Raw genomic sequence first — 25,223 nt, 5'->3', positions numbered from 1 at the left:
GAAACCCTACAAGCCAGAAGAGAGTGGGGGCCAATATTCAACATTTTCAAAGAAAAGAAATTTCAACCCAGAATTTCATATCCAGCCAAACTAAGCTTCATAAGCAAAAGATAAATAAAATCCTTTACAGACAAACAAATGCTGAGAGATTTTCTCACCACCAGGCCTGCCTTACAAGAGCTCCTGGAGGAAGCACTAAACATGGAAAGGAACAACCAGTACCAGCCACTGCAAAAACATACCAAATTGTAAAGACCATCGACACTATGAAGAAACTGCATCAACTAACAGGCAAAATAACCAGCTAGCATCATAATGACAGGATCAAATTAACATATAACAATATTAACCTAAATGTAAGTGGGCTAAATGCCCCAATTGAAAGATACAGACTGGCAAATTGGATAAAGAGTCAAGACCCATTGGTGTGCTGAACAGGAGACCCATCTCACGTGCAAAGACACACATAGGCTCAAAATAAAGGGATGGAGAAATATTTACCAAGCAAATAGAAGCAAAAAAAGGCAGGAGTTGCAATCCCACTCTCTGATAAAGCAGATTCTAAACCAACAAAGAGACAAAGAAGGGCATTACATAATGGTAAAGGGATCAATGCAACAAGAAGAGCTAACTATCCTAAATATATATGCATCCAATACAGGAGCACCCAGATTCATAAAGCAAGTTCTTGGAGACCTACAAAAAGACTTAGACTCCCACACAATAATTGTGAGAGACTTTAACACCCCACTGTCAATATTAGACAGATCAACAAGACAGAAAATTAACAAGGATAGCCAGGACTTGAACTCAGGTCTAGACCAAGCAGAACTAGTAGACATCTACAGAACTCTCCACCCCAAATCCATAAAATATACATTCTTCTCAGCACCACATCACACTTATTCCAAAATTGACCACATAATTGGAAGTAAAACACTCCTTAGCAAATGCAAAAGAACAGAAATCATAACAAACAGTCTCTCAGACCACAGTGCAATCAAATTAGAACTCAGGATTAAGAAACTCACTCAAATCACACAACTACGTGGAAACTGAACAGCCTTCTCATGAATGACTACTGGGTAAATAATGAAATGAAGGCAGGAATAAAGATGTTCCCCAATGAGAACAAAGACACAGCATACCAGAATCTCTGGGACACATTTAAAGCAGTATATAGAGGGAAATTTACAGCACTAAAGGCCCACAAGAGAAAGAAGGAAAGCTCTAAAATCGACACCCTAACATCACAATTAAAAGAACTAGAGAAGCAAGAGCAAACATTCAAAAGCTAGCAGAAGACAAGAAATAACTAAGAGCAGAACTGAAGGAGATGGAGACACGGAAAACTCTTCGAAAAAAAAAATCAATGAATCACGGAGCTTTTTTTTTTTTTTTTTTTAAAGGATCCACAAAATACATAGACTGCTAGCCAGACTAATAAAGGAGAAAAGGGAGAAGAATTAAGTGGACACACAAAAAAATGATAAAGGGGATATCACCACCAATCCCACAGAAATATGAACTACCATCACAGAATACTATAAAAGCCTCTATGCAAATGAATTAGAAAATCTAGCAGAAATATATAAATTCCTGGACACATATACCCTCCCAAGACTAAATCAGGAAGAAGTCAAATCCCTGAACAGACCAATAACAAGTTCTGAAATTGAGGCAGTAATTAATAGCCTACCAACTAGAAAAAATCCAGGACCAGACAGATTCACAGCTGAATTCTACTAGAAGTACAAAGAGGAGCTGGTACCATTCTTTCTGAAACTATTCCAAACAACAGAAAAAGAGGGAATCTTCCCTAACTCATTTTATGAGGCCAGCATCATCCTGTTACCAAAATCTGGCAGAGACACAACAAAAAAAAGAAAACTTCAGGTGAATATGCCTGATGAACATCAATGCGAAAATCCTCAATAAAACACTGGCAAACTGAATCCAGCAGCACATCAAAAAGCTTATCCACCACGATCACGTCAGCTCCATCCCCGGGATGCAAGGCTGGTTCAACATACACAAATCAATAAATGTAATCCATCACATAAATAGAGCCAATGACAAAAGCCACGATTATCTCAATAGATGCAGAAAAGGCCTTTGACAAAATTCAACAGCCCTTCATGCTAAACACTCTCAATGAACTAGGTATTGTTAGACTGTATCTCAAAATAATCAGAGATATTTATGACAAACCCATAGCCAATATCATAACGAATGGGCAAAATCTGGAAGCATTCCCTTTGAAAACCAGCATAAGACAAGGATGCCCTCTCTCCCCACTCCTATTCAACATAGTATTGGAAGTTCTAGCCAGGGCAATCAGGCAAGAGAAAGAAATAAAGGTATTCAATCAGGAAAAGAAGAACTCAAATTGTCTCTGTTTGCAGATGACATGATTGTATATTTAGAAAATCCCATCATCTCAGCCCAAAATCTCCTTAAGCTGATAAGCAACTTAGCAAAGTCTCAGGATACACAATCAATGTGTAAAAATCACAAGCATTCCTATACACCAATAACAGAGAGCTAAGTAATGAGTAAACTCCATTCACAATTGCTACAAAGAGAATAAAATACCTAGGAATACAACTTACAAGGGATGTAAAGGATCTCTTCAAGGAGAACTACAAACCACTGCTCAAGGAAATAAGAGGACCCAAACAAATGGAAAAACATACTATGCTCATGGATAGGAAGAATCAACATCGTGAAAATGGCCATTCTGCCTAAAGTAATTTATAGATTCAATGTTATCCCCATCAAGCTAACATTGACTTTCTTCACAGAATTGGAAAAAACTACTTTAAATTTCCTATGGAACCAAACAAGAGCCCACATAGCCAAGATAATCCTAAGCAAAAAGAACAAAGCTGGAGGCATCATGCTACCTGACTTCAAACTATATTACAAGGCTACAGTAACAAAAACAGCATAGTACTGGTACCAAAACAGATCTCTACACCAATGGAAAAAACAGAGACCTCAGAAATAATACCACACATCTATAACCATCTGATCTTTGGCAAACCTGACGGGAACAAGCAAAGGGGAAAGGATTCCCTATTTAATAAATGGCGTTGGAAAAACTGGCTAGCCATAAGCAGAAAGCTGAAACTGGATCCCTTCCTTATACCTTATACAAAAATTAACTCAAGATGGATTAGACTTTAATGTAAGACCTAAAACCATGAAAACCCTAGAAGAAAACCTAGGCAATACCATTCAGGACATAGGCATGAGCAAAGACTTCATGACTAAAACTCCAAAACTCCAAAAGCAATGGCAACAAAAGCCAAAATTGACAAATGGTATCTAATTAAACTAAAGCGTTTCTGTATAGCAAAAGAAACTATCATCAGAGTGAACAGGCAACCTACAGAATGGGAGAAAATTTTTGCAATCTATCCATCTGACAAAGGGCTAATATCCAGAATCTACAAAGAACTTAAATGATTTACAAGAAAAAAACAAACAACTCCATCAAAAAAGTGGGTAAAGGATATGAACAGAGACATTTCAAAAGAAGACATTTATGCAGCCAATAAATATATGAAAAAAAGCTCATCATCACTGATTATTAGAAAAATGCAAATAAAACCCACAATGAAATAACATCTCACATCAGTTAGAATGGTGATCATTAAAAAGGAAATAACACATGCTGGAGAGGATGTAGAGAAATAGGAATGCTTTTACACTGTTGGTGGGAGTGTAAGTTAGTAAATTGTGGAAGACAGTGTGGCAATTCCTCAAAGATCTAGAACTAGAAATACCATTTGACCCAGCAATACCATTACTGGGTATATACCCAAAGGATTATTAATCACTCTACTATAAAGACACACGCACACATATATTTATTGCAGCACTGTTTACAATTGCAAAGACTTGGAACCAACCCAAATGCCCATCAGTGATAGACTAGATAAAGAAAATGTGGAACATATACACATGGAATACTATACAGCCATAAAAAGATGAGTTCATGTCCTTTTGCCAGGACATGGAGGAAGCTGGAAACCATCATTCTCAGCAAATCAAACACAAAGAACAGAAAACCAAATACCACATATTCTCACTCATAAGTGGGAGTTGGACAATGAGAACACATGGACACTGGGGAACATCACACACTGGGGCCTGTTGGGGGTTGAGGGTAGCATTAGGAAAGATACCTAATGTAGATAGCAGGTTGATGGGTGCAGCAAATCACCATGGCATGTGTATACCTATGTAACAAACTTGCACGTTCTGCACATGTCCCCCAGAACTTAAAGTATAATAAAAGAAAGAAAGAAAGAAAGAGAAAGAAAGAAAGGAAGAGAGAGAGAAAGAAAAAAAAAAAAAGAAAGAATTAATTTAGTCACTACTGTAGCAGTATTAAGAGCTGGGACCTGTAAGAAGTGTTTAGGTCATGATAACACCATTGTCACAGGAGTGGGTTTGCCCTCTCCTACTTTTTCTCTCTCTCTGTTCTTCTGCTGTGGAATCATGATGCAGTAAGAAGGCCCTCGCCAGATGCTGAGACCCCGATCTTGGCCTTCCCAGACTCTGGAACTGTGAGCCAATACATTTCTGTTCATTATAAATTACCCTGTTTGTGGTATTCTGCACAAAACAGCCTAAGACAGAAAACTGGTACTGAGAATGGGGTGTTGTTATAACAAATACTTAAAAACGTAAAAGTGGTTTTGGAACTGGGTAGTGGGTGAAGGCCGGGAGAATCTGGAGGAGCAGACTAAAAAAATGCCTGTCACCATGAACAGAACATTAAGGGCTCAGAAGAAGAGAAGAGATGTAGAAAAAGTCTGAAACTTCCTGGAGATTAATTAGTGGCTGTGATCAGAATGTTGGCAGAAATACAGGGTGATGAGGTCTCAGAGGGAATTGAGGAATAAGGTATTGGAAACTGGAGGAAAGCCCATCCTTATAATAACAAGGAACTTGGTTGAATTGTGTCCACACCCAGTGGCTTTATGAAAGGCAGATTTTTTTTTTCTTTTTTTTTTTTTTGACAGAGCCTCACACTGTGGTCTGGGCTGGAGTATGGAAGGCAAAATTAAGAGTGATGAACCGGGATACCCAGCAGAAGAAAATTCTAAGCAAAATATTGAAGGTGCCATGTGGCTTCTTTCAATATCATATAGTAAAATGAAAGAAGAAAGAAACGACTTAAAGACAGAACTTATCAGAAAGGCATTTGAGGATCTTCCAGCCTGCCCCTCTCATCACAGGCCCAGAGCTCTAGAAGGGCAGCATGGTTTTAGGGGATGGGCCCAGGGCCCCTCCAAGGGCCTGCTGCCCAGGACTGGCTTTGGGACTCTGCTCCTCACATTCCACTGCAGTGCTCCTTGGCTGCCCCAGCTGTGGCTCAAGTGGTCCTAGGTGTGGCTCAGGCCATGGCTCCAGAGGGTGCAAGCAGTTAGCCTTGGCAGCATCCAGTGGTACTAATTCTGCAGGCACACAGAGTTGAAGAACAGTAGAGGCATGGCTACCACTGCCTGTGTTTCAAAGGCTGGATCAGACAGTATGGGTGCCCAGGCAGAGACCTGCCACAGGGCAGAGCTACTCCAGAGAGTCCCTGCTAGGACAATGCCTCATGGAGCAACAGGGGCCCAGCAAAGACACGTGGGCGGGGCTGCCCAGGGCCCCAGTGTGTCCAGGAGGTGCGACATGGAGACATTATTGCTGAGTCTTAAGATTTAATGCTGCTCTCCATGGTGGGTTTTGGACATACTTGGGACGAGTTACCCCTTTTTTTCTTGCCTGTTTCTCCCTGAATGGAAATGTCTGTCCCACAACTGTCTTACCATTGTATTCTGGAAGCATTAACCTGTTTAATTTCACATGCTCACAGCTGAAGAGGAATTTGCCTCAGGATGAATCATGCGTTGAGTCTTACCCATATCTGACTTAGATGAGACTCTGGGCTTATGAGTTGCTGATGAAATGAGCTAAGACCTGTGGGGATATTGGGATGGAATTATTATATTTTGTATGTGAGAAGGACATGAATTTTGCGGGGGTGGGCAGGGCAGAATGCTATAGTTTGAATATTTGCCCTCTCCAAAACTCATGTTGAAATTCAGGTGCCACTGCAACACTATGAAGAGATGAACTTTAAAAAAAAATTTTTTTTTTGTTTGGTTTTTGAGGGAGGTCTCACTGTGTTGCCCAGGCACGTCTTCAACTCCTGAGCTCAAGTGATCCTCCTAACTCAGCCTCCCAAGTAGCTAGGACTACAGGTTGCACACCATTATGCTTGGCAAGAGGTGGGACCTTTAAGAAACATTTAGCTTACAGGGGCTCCTGCCCTCATGAATGAACTAATTGCCTTTATTGCAGAAGTGGGTGTGTTACCGTGGGAGTGGGTTTTCCCCTCTTATTCTCTCTTCCTGCCTGTGCCCTTCAGCCATGTGATGCTTTCCACCATGTTATGATACAGCTGGCCCTCGCCAGATGCCAGCCCCCCAATCTCATACTTTCCAGCTTTCAGAACTGTAAGCCAATACATTTCTGTACAATACAAATTACCCACTCTCTGGTTTTCTGTTATAGTAGCAGAAAACAGACTGAGACACCATTGATAGCCAGAGGGTCTGCAACCAAGTTTGAATTCCTCTATCCAACAAGAATTTTGCCAAAGGAGTAAAAGCATGAGGATTTTTTGATGTTTAAAAGTTGTACAGCAGCCTGACAGATTCAAGCTGGGCTTTCTTCCCAGTGTGTAAAAGTCTCAGTCAGGTCCTGTCCTGTACCCCATGAAGTCCTCCCTGTGCAAAAGCTCAGCAAAGTGGCTCCAAATCTTTAATTCACTGAGATAAAATGTACCAGGTACTGGGCAAGGGGAACTTTTTGACCACCCCAGTGGGTGAATCCTGTGAAACCTCTCCGGGCTGTACCAGTCCCTCTGCAAAGCCCCCTGTAGGCTTCCTACAGCTTGTCACATAGGGGAGAAAGCAGAGGCAATGGAAGCTTCTCTAAAAACCTTTCGAGCCTATGCCCCCTGCCAGCTGTCACCCATCCTTTTCCACTTTGCGGCAAAATTCCGAAGAGGTGCCATGCTCCCTGGCTCTCGTCCCTCCTGAACACACTCCATGCAGATGCTCACTGCACCAGGCCTCCCCAGAGCTGCTGGTCAAAGTCCCCTTGGTGCACTGCAGCACATTCATGCCCCTGTGTGACACTGTGCCCGGCCAATGCCTGACACACACAGAAGCCAGGGGGACACAGCTGGTGCAGACAACAGCCAACCAGCTCCAGCTCCAGCCACAGGGCACCAGGCTGGGTTGTGATTGGATCTGGTATTTCCAAAAGTACCCATGTGGTCACCAAGGGGAATACTCATGGCCTTCCTGACATAGATACTGTATTTCAACACTATTAATTAATTTACTGATGGGAAGCCCTGGAATTCCTGCAGTCCTGGGGCCACTGAGGGCCTTGGTGTGGCCCTACACTAGTGAATTCACGTCATACCCTCCTTACTGACCGTGCACTGGGCAAGAAGGCCGCCTAATCCACATAAGGCCTGTGGGGACCAGGGGAGAAAGCAGCCCTAACCATGGCCCTAGGGGCCTGGCCTCTAGAGTACCCTGAGCTCCCGAGAGGCACAGTTGGGCCTGGAATTGCCCATTGATACCTTTGACTGACAGTCAACGAGGGCTTGGGGAAGAGGTAGGCAGAGCGTCCAGCACGCCATGAAACAGGACTTCCTACCCCTGCCCTGGGCTGGGGATCTCAGCCTTCACTTAGTCTCTGCTGCTTAGGTCACTCCTAAGCCCTAAGGTCCCACAGAAGGTCCGGGGACTGCCATGGGGTGAGGGGAGGCCTCTGGGGAAAGACTTGCGCTTGAATCTAAACTGAGCTGTCCCCTTTCACCCATCATGGGGCACTGGACGTGTAAGACTTCATTGGAGAGTCTGGCAAGACTGCTGTGACGCCACCACCTGTGTCTAGGTATATGACAGTGGAGCCTCTGACCTGGGGAGGAAGGGGCCTTGCCCAGGTTCCCAGTCTAGAGTAACATCAGGCATCGGCTCCAGCCCACCCTATCTCCTGCAGAGGTCACCCATGCCAGTGAGCCTGGCCCAGCAGTCCCCAGGCCTGCTGGCCTCTGGGCTCCCAACCCTACAGGGCACAGGATGAAGGACGCAACATGATGAAGTGCGGGCCATGTGCATCTTCCTGTCCTACTAACTTGTAGGACCAGGGTAGTGATGCATGGCTGTGGGGAATGTGGCCTGGGACATTCTGGCCAGAAGTAAGGCAAATGTACACTTTCAAAGTGCCTCCTCTGTGCCAGGCGCTGCCTTACAAGCTCTGTGCACACTCACACATGCAGTCTCCACAGCAGCCCGGGGCGGGGGCTCCTCTCACTGTGGACTTGGACCAAGGCAGCTGCGTTCACTTTGGGCTCCTGACACCTGTCCTGTAAGAGGCTGGGACACACACGGCTGTCTCCAGTGGTCCCTGAGGCCCTGCAGTTGGAGCTGCATTCAGAGCAGGGGTGCTGGTGTTTGGTCCTGGCTCTGCCTCTCCATGACCCTCAGTCTCCTCGTCAATAAAACAAGCCGATGAGGACAAGATTAGGATATGCACAAAGTGCCCCCAATGAGAGAGCACTCTCTAGAGGTTGGCTCCTGTCATTGTCATCCCAGATCTGGGAAGCCTGCCCAAGGAGCTGCAGGAGTGCTGAGGGACTGGCAATTTACAAAGGGCAGTGGGCCCAGCCAGGGAAAAGGGCACACAGCACACTCACAGCACCACTGACCCCAGGAAAGGTGCGAGAGGATGTTGGGGGGAAGGAGAGCAAGGGAACGAGCAGGAAGGATCACAATGGGTCCTTGGGCCTGCCCCAAGCCAAGAGGTGGCTGGGACCCAGCAGGCCCCAAGGTTACCTTTGCAAGACCAGGCCCCTGGCAGTCTCCTTGGCCTTGCAGTTAGAGGCGCATTCAGAGCAGGTGCACAGAGGGCATGTGCAGAGCATTTGGGGCCACTTCCCCGGAGGGAGGAGCAAGGGCGGTGGGCCAGACCCTGCACATCCGGGCTCTAGGCATTCTCCTCTTCCCCATCACACCCCATACCTCTGGCTTTCCCCAGGCCCACAACCCAGGCTCCCTGCCTCCACCCCAGCCAGATGGACCCTCCCTGCAGAGGGTACCTTCCTGGGGCTACTCTAAAGGGAGGGCCAAGACTCCGTGTTACCTGTGCTCCTGGTGGCCTCACCCTGCCTGGTATTCAATGCATGTCCAATAAGTATGTGCTATGGTGGCATATAATTTACATTTACTGAACACCCGCTGCTTGCCAGGCAGTGTTGGGGATACTGTGAGGCCCCAAGTGTAGAGACACATGCCCCTACTGCTCTGAGAGAGCCACAGCAGGATGGGACAGGAACACAGAAAATCTGAGGGCAGTGGCATCTAATACAACCTGAGGTGGCAGTGAGAGGGCAGGGTCTGGGGGAGTTCCCAGGGGAGACGGTGCCTCTGCTCCCCACCCCTCACTTACAGGTGAGGAAACCACTCAGACAGAAGTGACTTGTCCATGGGAAGCGGCATGCCCAGGCCTCAGCCAGCGCTCCTTCTAGAATGGTGTCCTCCACCTCGGCGCTACTGACGTGGGGTCAGATACTGTCTGTGCTGGGGTCGTTCTGTGTGCTGTGGGATGGTGAGCAGCACCCCTGGACTGCACCCCCAGATGCCAGTAGCACCTTCCCAGCTGTGACAACCAAAAATGTTTCTCGGTGTTGCCAAATGTCCCCGTGGGGTAAAACTGCCTTGGTTGAGAGCCGTGTGGAAATCTGAGCTGAGCTAAAAGCAACAGCAGCCAAAGCCTCGTGCCACAGATGTGATCACAAAGCTGTGGGTCAGGGCTGCATCAACGTCAAAACAGCGCCCAGCCTTGCTCGCCCACACTCACTTCTGCTCGCCTTTCCCATCTGAATTTCTGAGATCCAAGTTCCTCTTTCAACTTTTCCAAAGTTTTTTTTGGCTCAGCACTTCCCCCGTGTAAAGTGGATACTGGGAGGTATTATTATCCCCATTCTACAGATAAGGAAGGTGAGGCTCATGGAGGTTAAACATACAGAAGTCACCCAGTAAGCAGGTGGTTAAACTGGCTGGAACGGAGGGGAGCCCAATGTGCTAGACCAGGCAGGAACTGCGAGTCAGGGTGCCTGGCTCCAGCCCAATGCCAGCTGCCTCCCGCTCCGGCCTCTGAATCGGATCTGATCCCAGAAGGTTCTTCATGGAAGAGCTGAGCTGGACCACATGGCCGCATCCAGCAAGGGGCCTGGTGTCAGCTGCTCTTCCTCTGGGATCAGTTCTGTGTGGAGTGCTGTGGGAGACCCCCACCCAGGTCCTCCACATGGAAAGCATCGCTTCCTCTTCCTGGGACTCATAGCCTTGGCTCCTGAACAGTCTTGGCAACTCACTCACTTTGTGCATAGGGCTCAATCCTCCCACTAGGAGACACCCCTGCTCCAGCCAGAATCCAATCCTGCCCAGCTGGGAGGCCCTTACAGCCCCCACCCCAACACACACTCTCAGTGTTTGCTAACTAACCCAGGTGGCTAATGGTGGGACTGCAGGCATTGGGACAGAGTGCCAGGTTTAGGGGTCAGATGCCTGGGAACCCCAAAATTATTGAAGCAACAACCTGACAGGCTGTACACCTTCTTCAGCCACAGATGTGAGGCCGCCTGCAGGGTGACCAGGCTGTGATCAACTCCATAAAGGAAAGCATCCAGCCTTCCTGCCTCCCTCTTGGATATGTCTGGCCAGCAGTTGTGATGACTGGCGGAGGCCTGGCATCGTCGGTGGGTCAGGGCCCTATCAGGCCCCCTGGCCAACCCCTAACTGGCAACAGGATGCCCCTGAACTGGAAGGCAGGGGAGGGAGGGCTGGAGAGGAAGGCTGGTCGGGGGACATGGGGACTCCAGGAGGGATTGCTAAGTCCAGTACTGGGTCTTGTCCTCAGGTGACCTGGATCTTGGATGTTCGGGGACCCCGGGGCTACTCCCTCCTCTCCTTGCCACCCCTCCCCCCGGACTCCAGGATACAGCTCCCCTGTTCTTTCTCCCTGACCTGTTAACAAATGTTGAGGGTCCTGGGGTTGACCACTTGAATCTAGTCCCCTTTCTGGCCTATCCACTTCTTTTGTTTGTCTGTTTGTTTTGAGACAGTCTTGCTCTGTTGCCCAGGCTGGAGTGCAGTGGTGCGATCTCAGCTCACTGCAATCCAGGTTCTAGTGATTTTCCTGCCTCAGCCTCCCAAGTTGCTGAAATTACAGGTGCCCACCACCATGCCTGGCTAATTTTTGTATTTTTAGTAGAGACAGGGTTTCACCATGTTGGTCAGGCTGGTCCTGAACTCCTGACCTCAAGTGATCCACCCACCTCCCAAAGTGCTGGGATTAGAGGCGTGAGCCACCCCCCGGCTTGTCCTATTCACTTCTCTGGTGACTTTCCCAGTCTCACAGTGCTATATCTCCACATTTGCCAGTGGCCTGTAAATTCTTTCTCAGCCAGACTACTCCCATGAATTCCTGACACACACAGCCTACCATCTCCTTCACGGCTCCACTTAGATTTTTTTTTTGGTAGAGACAGAGTCTTGCTCTGTTGACGAGGTTGGTCTGGAACTCCTGACCTCCTGTGACCCTCCCACCTCAGCCTCCCAAAGTGCTGGGATTATAGGCATGAGCCACAGTGCTCAGCCTGCACCTGGATTCTGTATTAGACAATGTGTGAGGCAGAATAATGGCTTCCCAGATCTGTCCACACTCAAATCCTTGGAGCCTGTAAATGTTTGGTCACATGGCAAAGAGGTATTAAGGCTGCAGACAGAATGAAGGTTGCTATTCAGCGGATCTTAAAACAGGAAATTTTTTCCGGGTTATCTAGGTGGGCTCAGTGTAACATATAAGTCCTTAAAAGTGGAAAAGAGAATCAGAAGAGAGAACCAGAGAGGTGGCAGCGTGAGAAGGACAAGGTGTGAGAAGGATTATGCTGTCTTTGAAGATGGAGGAAGGATCATGAGCCAAGGAGAGGTGTCTAGAAGCTGGAGAAAGGAGAGTGGATCCTCCCTTGGTGTGCCCAGAAAGAGGGCAGCCCTGCCACCACTTGCTTGTTCTTGGTCCAGGGAGGTCCCTGCAGGCCTCTGAGCCACAGAGCTATACAATAGTAAATGTGCGTTGGTTTCAACATGACATCTGTGGGAATTTGTCACAGCAGTGATAAAAAAATTAAGACATCCCAAACTTACTAGGTCCAAATGGAGCTGCTGACCTTCCCACAAACCTGCACCTGCCCCAGTCTTCCCCATCTCAATAAATGGCCCCTGCACCTTCCAGGTGCTCAGGCCAACCTTCCAGATTCCTCCCTTCCTCTCTTGCCCCACTGTAAACCAATAGCTCTCCCTGGGAAATGTATCTGGAACCAGCAACTTCCCCCCACCCCACTGCTGTCTCCCTCCTGAATGGCTGCAAATGCCTCTCACAGGATCTGCTTCCCCTAGTGCCTCATACCCCAAGTCTGCTTTCAACACAGCAGCCAGCAGGACCCTGCTGAAATGCAAAGCCTCTTCACTCCTCTGCACAGAACCTTCCAATGGCTCCGAGTTTCTCTGACAGTAAAAGCCAACATCCTTGCAGAAGTCCACCCCTGGCCAGGCTTGAGTATGTCCCCAGCACACCTGGAGCTGGGGAAGAGAGAAGCCGCTGGGCCTGAATGCAGACTTTCTGAGCCCACAGGTTTGGGGTAGGGGCCTGCAGATGCACTTTTCTACCGAGCTCCCCGGGGCTGCTGCTGCTGCTGACCCAAACAGAGCACATGTTGAGAGCCCCCATCCTCAAAGCCCTTGCGCCTGAGCTCCCAACTCTGGCTTCAGAGTTCACTCACCCCTGATGACACTGAACACTGCTCAGAAGCAGTGGCTGCAGTGACTCCCAGAGAAAGCCACCCAGAGAAAGGGACTGATGGGGGACCCAGGGCAGAGAGTCCCCCAAGAAACTCCTAAAAATCCAATTGCCTGGGTTCCACCCAGAGATTTAGGGTTCAGTGCCCCAGGGTGAGCACAGCAGGTTTTTTTTTTTTTTAAAGTTCCTAGATGATTCCGATGAAAATGTGCAGCATGGTGGAGGCTGGCCCACCACCTCCATTGCCACTGCTCCTCACTCACACAGCTCCACCCAATTACCCTGATGACACTGAACACACCCCACCTCCAGCCTGTGCTCTCAGCAGCAGCCCCCACCCCTGCTGCTCTGGGCCCCCTACTCTGTGCCCATCCAGGCACTAGCTCTCATAGGACCTGGCCTCAGGCTCGCCGGCACTGGGGCACAGGGGACAGGAGAAGGCTCCAGCTCTCCCTCTTGGTCAGCGGGTTCCCTCATAAATTTAACAAATCCTCCCGAGCTGCTCCCTGGTGCCAGGCACTGTTCTAGGCACAGGGTGCTAACATGAGCAGGACAAAGTCCCTGCCCTCATGCAGCCCGCAGGTGGTGGAGAGAGACCACGAACCAATGATAAATAGAGATACCCAGTATCTTAAGGGAGTGACAAGGCTGTGGAGAAAAATCAAGTGTGTAAGGGAGTCTTGGCTCCCAAAGGGAACGTGCTGGGAGCCCGGAACCACAGAAGGACAAAGAGGACCTTTCTGTCACCAGCATATCAGGGATGCTGCCTGCCAGGTCCCACAAACACTCTCTACCAGCAAGGCTCCATGGAGAGCCACAGGGGTGAGCCTTAGAACACTTTGGGAACAGACCGCCTTGAGAACCGTATTTCAGCACTCCAGAAAGAAACACCAAACATGCTATCTTGCCCATAATTTCAGGGGCTTTATGGACCTTCAGGGCTGGGACCTGCTGAGCAGGCACCACAGCCCTTCAGATGCAGACCCCAATCCCAGCCCAGCCCCGCAGGGTCCAGGTCCCAAAGCCAAGATGAGATCCCCTTGATGGCCCTCAGGGCTGTCCCAGCAGCTCCAGGCTCCTGTACCCTTGCTGTGGTGAGGCTTGTGGATGGCAGGCAGCTTCTTCATCTCTGATATCCTGTAGGTCACCAGGAAAGGAGAAATCCTAATTAAGCGGACAGGGTGAGGACTTCCTTTCTGCCACCTGGAGCCTGTCACACTGAAGTTGGCTTGGCCTCCAGCCAGGCCCAGGCCCTGCTGCCCACTGATTTGCTCTGGTGGGCAGGACAGCCATGCTACCACCCTGGGCTCAGCCCCCTTGCCCATGGATCAAGGGGTGAGCTTCCCGTTCTATTACTGCTCAGGAAAAGTGATGGTGGTGACTCCCCCATGAGGTCATGCAGGGAAAGAGACTGATGGGGGACCAAGGGCAGAGAGGAAGACTTTTTGACTGCTGCATGTGTTTCTAGAAGGCTGCATCCCCAGAACCCGGATCCATTAGTTCCTAACAATCCCCAGGGCACCATAACTCTGGTCTATTACAGATGAGAACCACGGAGGCTCAGAGAGGACAAGAGACCCCTCTGATTGCACATGCGTGCATAGTCTTAGAGTGGAGCTGGGGCAACAGCCCCTTCTGGCCCCCAGTGGCGGCTCACATTCAGGCTGGTGGAACAGTCTGGGCTACTCATAGCTCATCTGACAGTTCCTTAGACACTGCCTGGCCAATGGGAGTTTCCAGGCTCTCGGATGGCTGACGCCATTCCCCACCAATAGAACATCTGGAACTCACAATGTCCTCCCTCCGATGAGGGTGGCGGTGGGGGTGGGGTGTCTGAGTGAGAGAATGGCTGCAACCATGAATCAGTGCTGTTACTGTATCACTCACATACTCATTGCTAATATCCCTGATAAGCCCGGCTCACAAAGCCTGCACATTTATTAACCATGCAAGCCTCACTGACTGGTTCGAGCCTGCCACAGCCCTCGGGGACTGGAATTCTTATCAGCCCCACTCTGTTGATGGTGAACTGAGGCTCAGATGGTTTAAGGGATTTTTACAGCCAGTTTATGAAGGTGACAGGATCCCAGCACAGGCCTGGCTGACTCTGAGGCTCTGAGCTCCCCCAGCTGCATGAAGACCCCAGAACTCCAGGGGCACGAGTGGGCACGTATACCAGAAAAGGGAGACTCATGAGAGCCTGAATGGGGTTTTTGACAGGTAGCATAAAGCATCTGTCGTCCTGCAAAGAAATCCCTTCTCAGAAATCACAAAGGCAAACTTCGCACTGCCACTGACTGTGGGCCAGCCGGCTGCTAGGAAGGTTGAGGTATGAAGTGAAGTGAGGCTGGCTGGTGCTCCTGGCCACTGGAGGGCTCAAGGATCAGGGAAGAACAATGGAGAGATCACAGCTTCCCTGGGCACCAGTGACCCCCTGCACCCACCCCAGGCTCCTAATGGGGAAAGAAAAGGGTGTGACGGGGACAGGGGATGGTGCTGCCCTGCAGAAGGCACCGTCCTGAGGCACAGCAGCACAGGACGCTCACCACTCCACACTCCCACCCCAATCCCAGCACCTGTATTTCCCACGAAGTTCCCTGTCATAGATTCCCCCTGCCAGGGCCAACATCCGGCTGAGTGAAGGCCCAGCCTGGGCCACTTTCTCCCCCATCTGCAATCTAAAGCTCCTGGTGGCAACCCTCTGAACCACTCTCTGGGCCTCATGCACTCACCAAGAGAGAAGATGTGGCAGAGCCCAGTGGCTTCTGAGGGGCATGTGCCCATGGGCTTTGGGCAAAGAGCCAGTCCTGGACACCAAAGGCAGAATGGAGGGAAGCCTTGCTTCCTGGATCCCTCCTGCCCTCAGCAGTCCTTCGCAGGGACTTGGGGCACATCCCCATGCCGGAGGGGCTGCTGGGCAGCTCCCAGGCATGGTCGGGCTCGATCTCTCCTATCCCCAGGCCTCTGGGTCTCAGTACTGAGAGCTGGAGCCCGGCAAGGTCAGCAGAGTGCTGGGGCAGGCAGAATGCCCACATCTTTCTCAGAAAGGGCAGCAGGGACCAGAACAGGACGAGCTAGCCCCTTCCCCATGGTCCAGCGGTGCAGGGACTCTTTGAACAGGGGAAAAGCTACATCCCTGGCTTTAGGGTCCCCTTCAGAACCAAGTGTGCTACGGAGGGGACCCCGGGGGCCATCAGTGTCTAATCCAAGTGTGGGTCTGTCTCCTCAGTTAATATTTTATTGGGACAGAAATGTGGCGCCAGTGGGTTTGGTTACTGATCCCAAGGGCTTGAACCTTGCCTGGGGAGGGGAAACTGGATACCGGGTGGGGGACGAAAGGGGAGGCCCCATCACGCGGCAGAGGCCTGAAATCACTCCCCATCGTCAGCCGCCAGGTGCCCTGAGCTGAGGGGTCCTTCCTGTCGTCTGCACTCTGGACCACCTCGCGCTACAAGGGCGGCCCAAGCCTCACCAGGGGCGCGCGCACTTTAGGCCTAGGACGGCCGGGGCTGTCAGCTCAAGGTGTCACTAGGCGACTCGCTCACACCCAGCCCAAGCGCTGCGGCTTCGTTCCCTCTGGGGCTCCTACCCGGGCCCTCTACGTCTCTTTAGTCCCAGGCCCAACCCTCCGGAGCCAGGAGAGGTAGGCGGTCCAGGCCGCTCCTCGACAGACCAGTACACCCAGGCGTGCGGGTGCTGGTCCCTCCTTCCAGAACTCTGGTCTCCCGCAGGGGCGGCGGAGGGGCGGGAGGCCACGCATTACCTTCCATGGATATGGGCTCCAGGATGCCGAACTGCTTGAGGACGGCGATGAACAGCAGCACTACCACGGCCATAGCGCACAGCTCCATGCCCTGGATGCCCATGGCGAGCCGGGCTGCCTGGGGCCCTGGGGCCCGGGCGTACCCCTCGCCCGCGCTCTGCCTCGGAGGCGCCGGGGCCCGTGCAGCCCGCACGGCCTCTCGGGGGCGGCGACGGCTCACATGCCCCCAGCAGGCGGGGCTGCGGGGTTGGCAGGGCCGGGGCCCCTCGGAGGGCTGCAGCGGCGAGCAGGGCAGGCGGGAGGCTGGACGCGGCAGCCGAGCCCAAGCGCAACTTTCCGAGTCAGCCGGCAAACTTCGAGGCGCGGCGGCGCGAAACACAGCGCGGGCGGCCAGCGCGGGCCAGCGGCGCCTCCATGCCCCGCGCGGGCGCCGCGCCTCTGTCGCCCCCTCTCCAGCCCCGCGGGCGCGGGGGCGCGGGGGCGCGGCGGCGGCGGGGGTCCCGGGCGCTCCCGGCCGCCCCAGCCTCCATCGCCTCTCCCCGCGCGCTCATTGGCCTAGGCTCGGCGGCCACTCCGGGAGGCGTCCCTGCGGCCCCCCCGCGCCAGCCCGGGAAGGGCGGACGGAGCGGGCCCCGCCCCGCCCCGCAAGGGCCAGCCCGGGACAGAGTCTGGCCCTTCGCCACCGCTGCTCCACCAACCCCCGGAGGCCGCGCGGTCGGCGGTTTCTCCCACGCGCAGGATGGGGGCCGAGGGGCTGGGGAGGGGCCGGGAGCCCGAGAGGAGGGGGCGGTGGCTGCGCTCTCGCAGGGAGGCGCTGCGCCCTGCCTGCCCCGCCCCGCGGGCCAGCGCGGAGTCGGCTGCGGAGGATCCGGGAAGCCCTTGCGCCCCGGCGCGTTTCCCGCAACCCAGGCCCTCCGCCGGAGATTAAACTGGGTCCGGGCTGGCCCCTTTGAAAATGCAGAAGTTGGTATCCAAAGTTCTCCGGTTCCAGAAACCCGCGTGCACTCAGGGCTTTAGGGGAAGTATGGGCTTTGGCTCTGGCGTCCTTGGAACGGAGTTCGGGCGTTGACTTTGCTGCGTGACCTTGGTCGAGTCACGGACTCGCAGCCGCCATCGCCTCTTGCTCCGCAGAGAGGGGGGAACGCCTGCCTTTGGGCAGCGGGGAAGAGCTAAGCAGATGCAGAGTGCCATGCACTGGCGGGGCAAGGGCATGTTTGTTCGTTTGTGTGTGGCTTTCCGCCTGCCGGGGGCTGGTAGAGCAGGGGAAGCCGCGGAAAGGAAGGAGAAAAGAGAAGACGAGGCGTGGCCGGGCGGAGCCGGGGGGTCCTCAGAGCCGCGAGGCCGGGGACCTGAGGCGGGAACCTGGCTCTCTGCTGCCCTCCAGCGGGCGCGGCGCACCGCGGGCATCCCCGCCGGACCGACTCAGCGGTCCGCCCTCATCCTTCCCGCTGTGTTAGCGGAGGGAGAAATCTGGCTCCGACCGCAAGTCCTGTTTGGATTCCCGGCCTGCAGTTTCCATCTAGGAAGCTTCTGCCACCCACTTGGCCATTCATTCCGCTGATACTGAACACGTGCTTGGTCCCAAGCACAGAACTCGCTGCCTGGGTGGGGTGGGAGCCATGGCGTGTGCCTGCCACGGCCCCCTGGGGCGCGCATATGTGGGCCAAACCTTTGGGCTTACGTGTGATTCTTAAAGGCTCTCCCCGTGGGCATTCCTTTTCCTCCATTTTACAGGTGAGGAAACTAGGCTAGAGGGCGAATTATGCAAGGGACACAGGGACAGCCAGGCCTGCTGGAGTCCGGAGCGGGGACTTTCCTGTGACACAGCCTGTTTCAGCTGAGCAAGAGAGGGGCTGCGCAGTGCAGCCTCACTGTATCACAGGCCTAGTTAAATGTCTAAGCCATTTGGCAATAGTTTAAAAGAACAGTAAAGGTATAGCTTTTAATTCCATTTAATTAGGATGTGGTGAGTCTCCACTGACCAAAGGCAAAAGTTCCAAGCAGAGAGGCTAACAATCCCCAGAGAAAACAGCTCTGTTGGAGCAGAGCTGTTAAAGGTTAAAGAGCCTCCTGCAATGTAATTTACACACAAGTGCTGAGCAAGATCCCGCCTGCGCCCAGCTAGTGCCGGCTCAGCCTTCATCAGTGACTTGTGAGAGCCTAGCAGTACATAACCCCTCTGAGCCTCAGTTTCTTCATTCATAAAGTGGGAACAATAATCCGGCCCCCGCTCCAATGGCCTCTGTGATGCAGGCTCAAAACTGCATGTGCTCAGTTTCACAGGGTGACACGTGTTAGATGAGATAGAGAACTGAGCATGCAAAGGAGGCCATCTTGGGGGTCCTGAGGCTGGCATCCACCCCTCTCCCCTGCCTCTGTTTCCCCGGGTGCTCTTGAGCATCTTCCTAGTTCCCACTGAAAGCTTCAATGACTGCCCAGAAACCCTGAGCTATAAAGAAGACATTGATCCCCTGGCTGTGCGGTGTAAAATATTAACAACGCTTAAGTGGGTACCAGGCCTGAGAGCAGAGTGTCGGTGCAGCATCAGCCACCTGGGCCACGGGCCTAATGGATGAGGAACTGACTCCTGGGCTCGCTCACCAGCTTGGGGCCTGTCAGCTCTGGGGCCACAGTGGGCTCACTGAGGCTGGGCTGATGGTCTTATCACACTCCCCTGTCCTGGGACTTGGAGAAGGAAGCTGGCAGGTGAGCCCTCAGGCCCCATGTATCCCTCACACCAATGAAGTGCTTTCCCAGGCTACTGTCTGCCCTGGTGTCTATTTCCTCTGTCCTAAGCACACCCCAAGTGCCTCCATGTGGCAGTATGCTGCGTGTGGGTGGCACTCATTGCCTTCAGGGGAAGACACAGGCTGGGGGTGGGGCACAAGCAAAGAAACCTCTGCCGTGTGGGGAGTTAGTGAAGGACTGCCACAGAGGCGGGGACAAGTTGAAGGGCAATGTGGAGAGAGCAGCTCACTGGGCCTTGGGTGATTCGGGAAGGCTCGGGCCTGAGCCCTCTCCTGAAGTCCTCAGAATGACTAGTCCTCAGGATGTCCTGTGTCTTGCTCTAGTTTAGGAAGTTTTCAGAGAAAATTGCTTTGGGGTGGGGGTGGGGGTCACTCCAAATCTGGGGTACCCCACACCTGAGGTCACAACCATGCCTGGAATATTGAAGCTGCCACTCCAGTTCTGTCTCCAAGAAGGCAGCCCAGATTCTAGCAGCTCTGCCTTGTCTGCCTTTGCCTATGAACTAGCCCACAGCTGCCTGGGCCACACTTTTTCTCCCTGCATTTTGGCTCTCTGCCCCGGCATCTTCCATGTTGTTACCACAGCTACGCTGGCAGTTCCCAGGGCCTGGGACTCTGTCAGTTTGACCGACATTCCCTGGATACCTCATGCTAACCGTTCCTGACCACCTAGCTGCCTGGGGATTTCATGAGGTCTCCTGACTCGTAAGGTGGGGTCTGGGCTGGACGCATGCTGTTTGAGGGACCCATTCCCTGAAAACAACTCAGCACACTGGTCCAGTCCCAACTTTCCTGGAGTGGGGCTGGCAGAGGCCTCCCTTATTCAAGTTTAGTTCTAATGCTTTCTACTGGGCAAAGCAGGCATTATTCAATTTATTTTTCCCATATTTTATAGAAACTAGACAAGAATGCCCAGAGTGGAATTTCACACCCCCAAGGCTCCTCAAACTCAGCACCTCCAAAGCTGACCTCTTCATCCTCTCCCAACCTGCCACTCCCCAAGTCTCCTCATCTCAGCTGTACAGCCAGAACCTCGGCTCTTACCTTGGAATATCTGCCTCTGTCTACCTCTGTCCAGCCTATCACCACACTCTAGCCCTGTGCCTCCTGCCCCTTCTCTGCCCCACTGCCACCAGCCCAGCCACACCATGGTCCTCCCTCCTGGACTCCCAAGATGGGTCCCCAGTGCCTCTCCCCAACTCCACTGTGGTTCTCCTGCTACCTCTTCTTGGTTCAGTAACCAGCATGATCATCTTAAGACAAAAAGTAGACCCTACTCCTTCCCAATTGGAAACCTCCAGGAGCCCCCATTTCAGCACTGGCCGTGTTTGCCTGTGTGGCTGGTGACCATACCCCAATTTCCTTTTCCAGCCTCAGTGCAGTGACTTTGAAGATTTGCTCAATCAGTGTACGTTTCTCTTTTCTACACCATACCACCCCTCTACTGCCACAGTGATTGGCTCAGGGATGGCCACCAGACGGGAGCCAGAAGACTGGTCCAGGGAAAAGTGGAAGTTATAGAAGCTAAGTGGCCAGCCTGCCACCATGTGGGAATAGCAGGCCTAAGAATGGAGTCACCTCAGGAGAAAACACAGCAAAAAGTGAAGAGAAAGGGACCAAGTCCAGTTGGCAATGCTATGTGCCCCATGACACATCTAAACTTGTATCTTTCAGATATATGAGCCAATCAATCCACCAATTATGGCTTAAGCCAATGTGATTTAGGTTGCTGTCTCTTGCAGCCAATAGGGTCCTAACAAATGCATTCTCCATTACTCATGGAACAAAGACCACAGTCCTAAAAAGGCCCCTAATACAAGCAGCTAAAGCACTTACTATGTACCAAGTGTTTCAACATGACTCATCTCTTTCATTCCTCACAGTTCTGATAAGGTAGGAACTGGAAAGGAAAAGAAGCTGAAGCACAGAGTGGTTAATGCTTTGTTTAAGGGCACACAGCTGATACACCAGAGTCAGGATTTGAATCCAAGCAGTTCAGCTTCAAAGCCTGTGATTTCAATTCAACCTTGTCCCCCATGGCTGGACCCCTCCTCTCTCTTGCTTGTGTGGCTCTGGTCACACTCACAGCTACCCGAATGAGCCCAGCACTCTCTCACCTCGGAGTCTTCGCACATGTCCTTCCCTGGACTGTGCACACTTTTTTTCTTCCTTGTCTTTGCCCAGCTTCTCCCTCGTCATCTTTGGGGTCTGCACTCCAATGTCGCTTCTGCAGAGTTGCCTTCCTGGATCTCCTCCCCATCGTCGGTCTCTGCTTCACCCCCATCCTTTTCCCTCCCTACATTTACTGCAATGGGAATGTAGACATTTGCTTATGTGTTTATTTGTTTCTGCTCTCCCACTAGAAGACCTGCCTTGTACAAAGATTTATTTGATAGGGCTGTTGCCTGCCTTGTATAAAGATTTATTTGATAGGGCTGTTGCCTGCCTTGTATAAAGATTTATTTGATAGGGTTGTCACATGACACCTTTTCCCAATTGCTTCAGCACAGGCTGTCCTGGTGTCACTAGCAAGAGTATGGGTCTGGGAGTCCAGAATAACCAGGGCTGAGTTCCTAGTCCCAACCCTAGCCTGTTCATGGACTTGGCCACAGCACATCGCCTCTCTCAGCCTTCCTTTCCCCCTTGTAAAATGAAGTCACTTGGTGTTATTTACCTGCCTGTTGCACAGTGGGCTATGGATGTGAAAGTGTCTCAAGATGCACAAGAGGGACCTTGTTTCTGGACACCCTGTTTCCTCAGAGCCGGGACAACCTAGGAAATGACACCAAGGGAGCCCAACTCTTTTGACCTTAGAGTATTGCCCAAGCCCTCTGTATTAATCCATTCCTACATTGCTATAAAGAAATCCCTGGCTGGGTACAGCGGCTCATGCCTGTAATCTCAGCACTTTGGGAGACTGAGGTGGGTGGATCACCTGAGGTCAGGAGTTTGAGACCAGCCTGACCAACATGGAGAAACCCTGTTTCTACTAAAAATACAAAATTAGCTGGGCATGATGGTACATGCCTGTAATCCCAGCTACTCGGGAGGCTGAGGCAGGAGAATCATTTGAACTTGGGTGGGGGTGTGGAGGTTGCGGTGAGCAGAGATCACACCATTGCACTCCAGCCTGGGCAACAAGAGTGAAGTCCGTCTAAAAAATAAAAATTAAAAATTTTAAAAAAAGGAAGAAATCCCTGAGACCAGATAATTTATAAAGAAAAGAGGTGTGGGCCAGACGCAGTTGCTCATGCCTGTAATCCCAGCACTTTGGGAGGCCAAGGCGAGCAGATCACTTAAGGTCAGGAGTTCGAGACCAGCCTGACTAACATGGTGAAACCCTGTCTCTACTAAAAATACAAAAATTAGCTGGGCGTAGTGGCAGGTGCCTGTAATCCCAGCTACTAGGTGGGCTGAGGCAGGAGAATCCCTTGAACTTGGAAGACGGAGGTTGCAGTGAGCCGAGATCGCGCCATTGTACTCCAGCTTGGGTGACAGAGCGAGACTCCGTCTTTAAAAAAAAAAAAAAAAGAAAGAAAGAAAAGAGGTGTAATTGTCTTATGGTTCCACAGGCTGACCAGGAAGCGTGGTGCTGGCATCCTCAATCATGGTGGAAGGTGAAGGGGGAGCAGGCCTGTTTTGCATGGCAGGAGCAGGAGCAAGAGAGAGAGTGAGGGGGGAGGTGCCACATTGCTTTTAAACAACCAGATCTCGCAAGAACTCACTCTCTATCATGAGAACAGCTCCAAGTGGATGGTGCTAAACCATTCATGAGAAACAACTCCGTGATCCAATCACCTCCCACCGGGCTCCACCTCCAACATTAGGGATTACAATTCGACTTGAGATTTGGGTGGAGACACAGACCCAAACTGTATCACCCTTGAATCAGACTCCCAGGGGCCACACAGAACCCTTCCACACAGTCTCTGCTCTGCCCAATGTCACATGAAATCTGGGAGGCTTATGGCTACAGGTAACAGAAAACCCCATTCCTTGGCTTAAACCATAAGGAAATGTACTATGTCACACATGGGAAGTCCAGCCAGAGGGTGGCTCCGGGGGTAGCCAGCTTAGATGCAGCAGTACCAGCCAGAACCTGGGCTCTTCATCTAACTACACTGCCAGCTTTAGATTATCTAATCTACCTTCACCACAGCCTGCTCCCATCATGATCACAAGACAGATGTCCATTCCAGATATCACATTCTGACATGATACTGTCCCAGGGGAGAAGAGATTATCTGTTACTGCGTCTCTTACTGTGAGAAAGACTTTCCCATTAAGCTTAGCATGAAGAATCCCCTCATGTTTCATTGGCTACAATTGTGTCACATGCCATGCCGAAATCAATTGCTGGCAATGGAAATGAGGCCACCACTGTGGCAGAGACTGCCAGCTTGCCACCAAAACCCATTCTCCTCTATTCTACAATAACAAAGTCTTAGCTAGACATGTGACTGTCAGGGACTGCATTTCCCAGGCCTCCTTGCAGTTAGTGTGGTTGTGTGTTGTTGCTGGTGCCAAAGGAAGCTATGAATGTTGCTTTGGGGACGGACGTCATTCTTTCTTCTTTCTTTTTTTTTTTTTTGAAATGAAATTTCACTCTTTTTCCCAAGCTGGAGTGCAATGGTGCCATCTCAGCTCACTGCAACCTCCGCCTCCCGGGTTCAAGTGATTCTCCTGCCTCAGCCTCCTGAATAGCTAGGATTACAGGCATGCACCACCATGCCCAGCTAATTTTGTATTTTTAGTAGAGATGGAGTTTCACCATGTTAACCAGGCTGGTCTCCAACTCCTGACCTCAGGTGATCCGCCCGCCTCGGCCTCCCAAAGTGTTGAGATTACAGGCGTGAGCCACCGTGCCTACCCTGGGACAGAGGTCTTAAGACAGTAAATGACTCTTCCTTGTTCTCTCTTCTCCTTTTCCACTGGCTGGAACTCACACATGTTGGTGACCAGCCTAGGCCATGCAGATCTTAGGGGTTGGGGGAGAACACAGCCACAGGGTGAAAGGGACCTGGGTGCCTGAATGACTGCATGGAACAGAGCCTCCCACAAATCTAGAACTTTCACATAGGGATGTTGAAGGAGAAGGAAATACACTTTTTTTTTCTTTTTCCTTCATTTGTTTTTTAAATTCGTCTTACCCGAATTTTATCTTGAAGGAAATACACATTTTTTTATGCCTTAAGGAAAGATAAAAGATCAGGTAAGAGCTATGAATTTGGAAATAGAGGTCGAAAGAGAGATGGAGATACCAGGTGCTGAAGGCTTATTCACAGTGTTGGAAAAGCCAATTGCTTTTGGACCAAACAGAAGAGATAAGACTGATGCTGCTGGGTTTTGGGGGTCTCATTACAGCACCTGGTTTGACCTAATTATTCTTTTTATTACTATTTTCAATTTTTTTTTTTTTTTTTAGACTGGGTCTTACTCTGCCACCCAGGCTGGAGTGCAGTGGCGCAGTCTCAGCTCACCGTGATCTCTGCATTCTGGGTTCAAGTGATTCTCCGACGTCAGCCTCCCAAGTAGCTGGGATTACAGGCACATGGCACTGTGCCCACCTAATTTTTGTGTGATTTTTGGTAGAGATGGAACTGCACCATGTTGGCTGGGCTGGTCTCAAACTCCTCAAGTGATCTGCCCGCCTGGGCCTCCCAGAGTGCTGAGATTACAGGTGTGAGCCACTGTGTCTGACCTGGCCTAATTAACACAAGCATGATGATCAGATCAGTCAGGCCTGGCTCCTTTGTGGCTGAAGGAGGATGGGG

The 25,223-nt window shown here is 51.2% G+C and overlaps 1 protein-coding gene across 3 annotated transcripts in view; it reads right to left on the bottom strand.

Moving 5' to 3' along the window:
• Positions 1-25,223, bottom strand: part of KCNIP3 (potassium voltage-gated channel interacting protein 3) — a 96,751-nt gene that overhangs the window by 30,002 nt on the left and 41,526 nt on the right. Inside the window, exon 1 of one of the 3 annotated variants that reach the window (XM_017519712.2) lies at positions 16,703-17,157. The exons of the other annotated variants lie outside the window; for them this stretch is intronic. Within the exon in view, the coding sequence (XP_017375201.1) occupies positions 16,703-16,805 (103 nt within the window). The 5' untranslated portion in view covers positions 16,806-17,157. Of the gene's footprint in view, positions 1-16,702; positions 17,158-25,223 lie in introns of those variants that run through there. 3 annotated transcript variants of the gene reach the window in all.

Source organism: Cebus imitator, unplaced genomic scaffold (assembly GCF_001604975.1).
Source record: "Cebus imitator isolate Cc_AM_T3 unplaced genomic scaffold, Cebus_imitator-1.0 Scaffold770, whole genome shotgun sequence".
Lineage (NCBI taxonomy): Eukaryota > Metazoa > Chordata > Mammalia > Primates > Cebidae > Cebus > Cebus imitator.
This window is presented reverse-complemented; position numbering and strand designations above follow the sequence as displayed.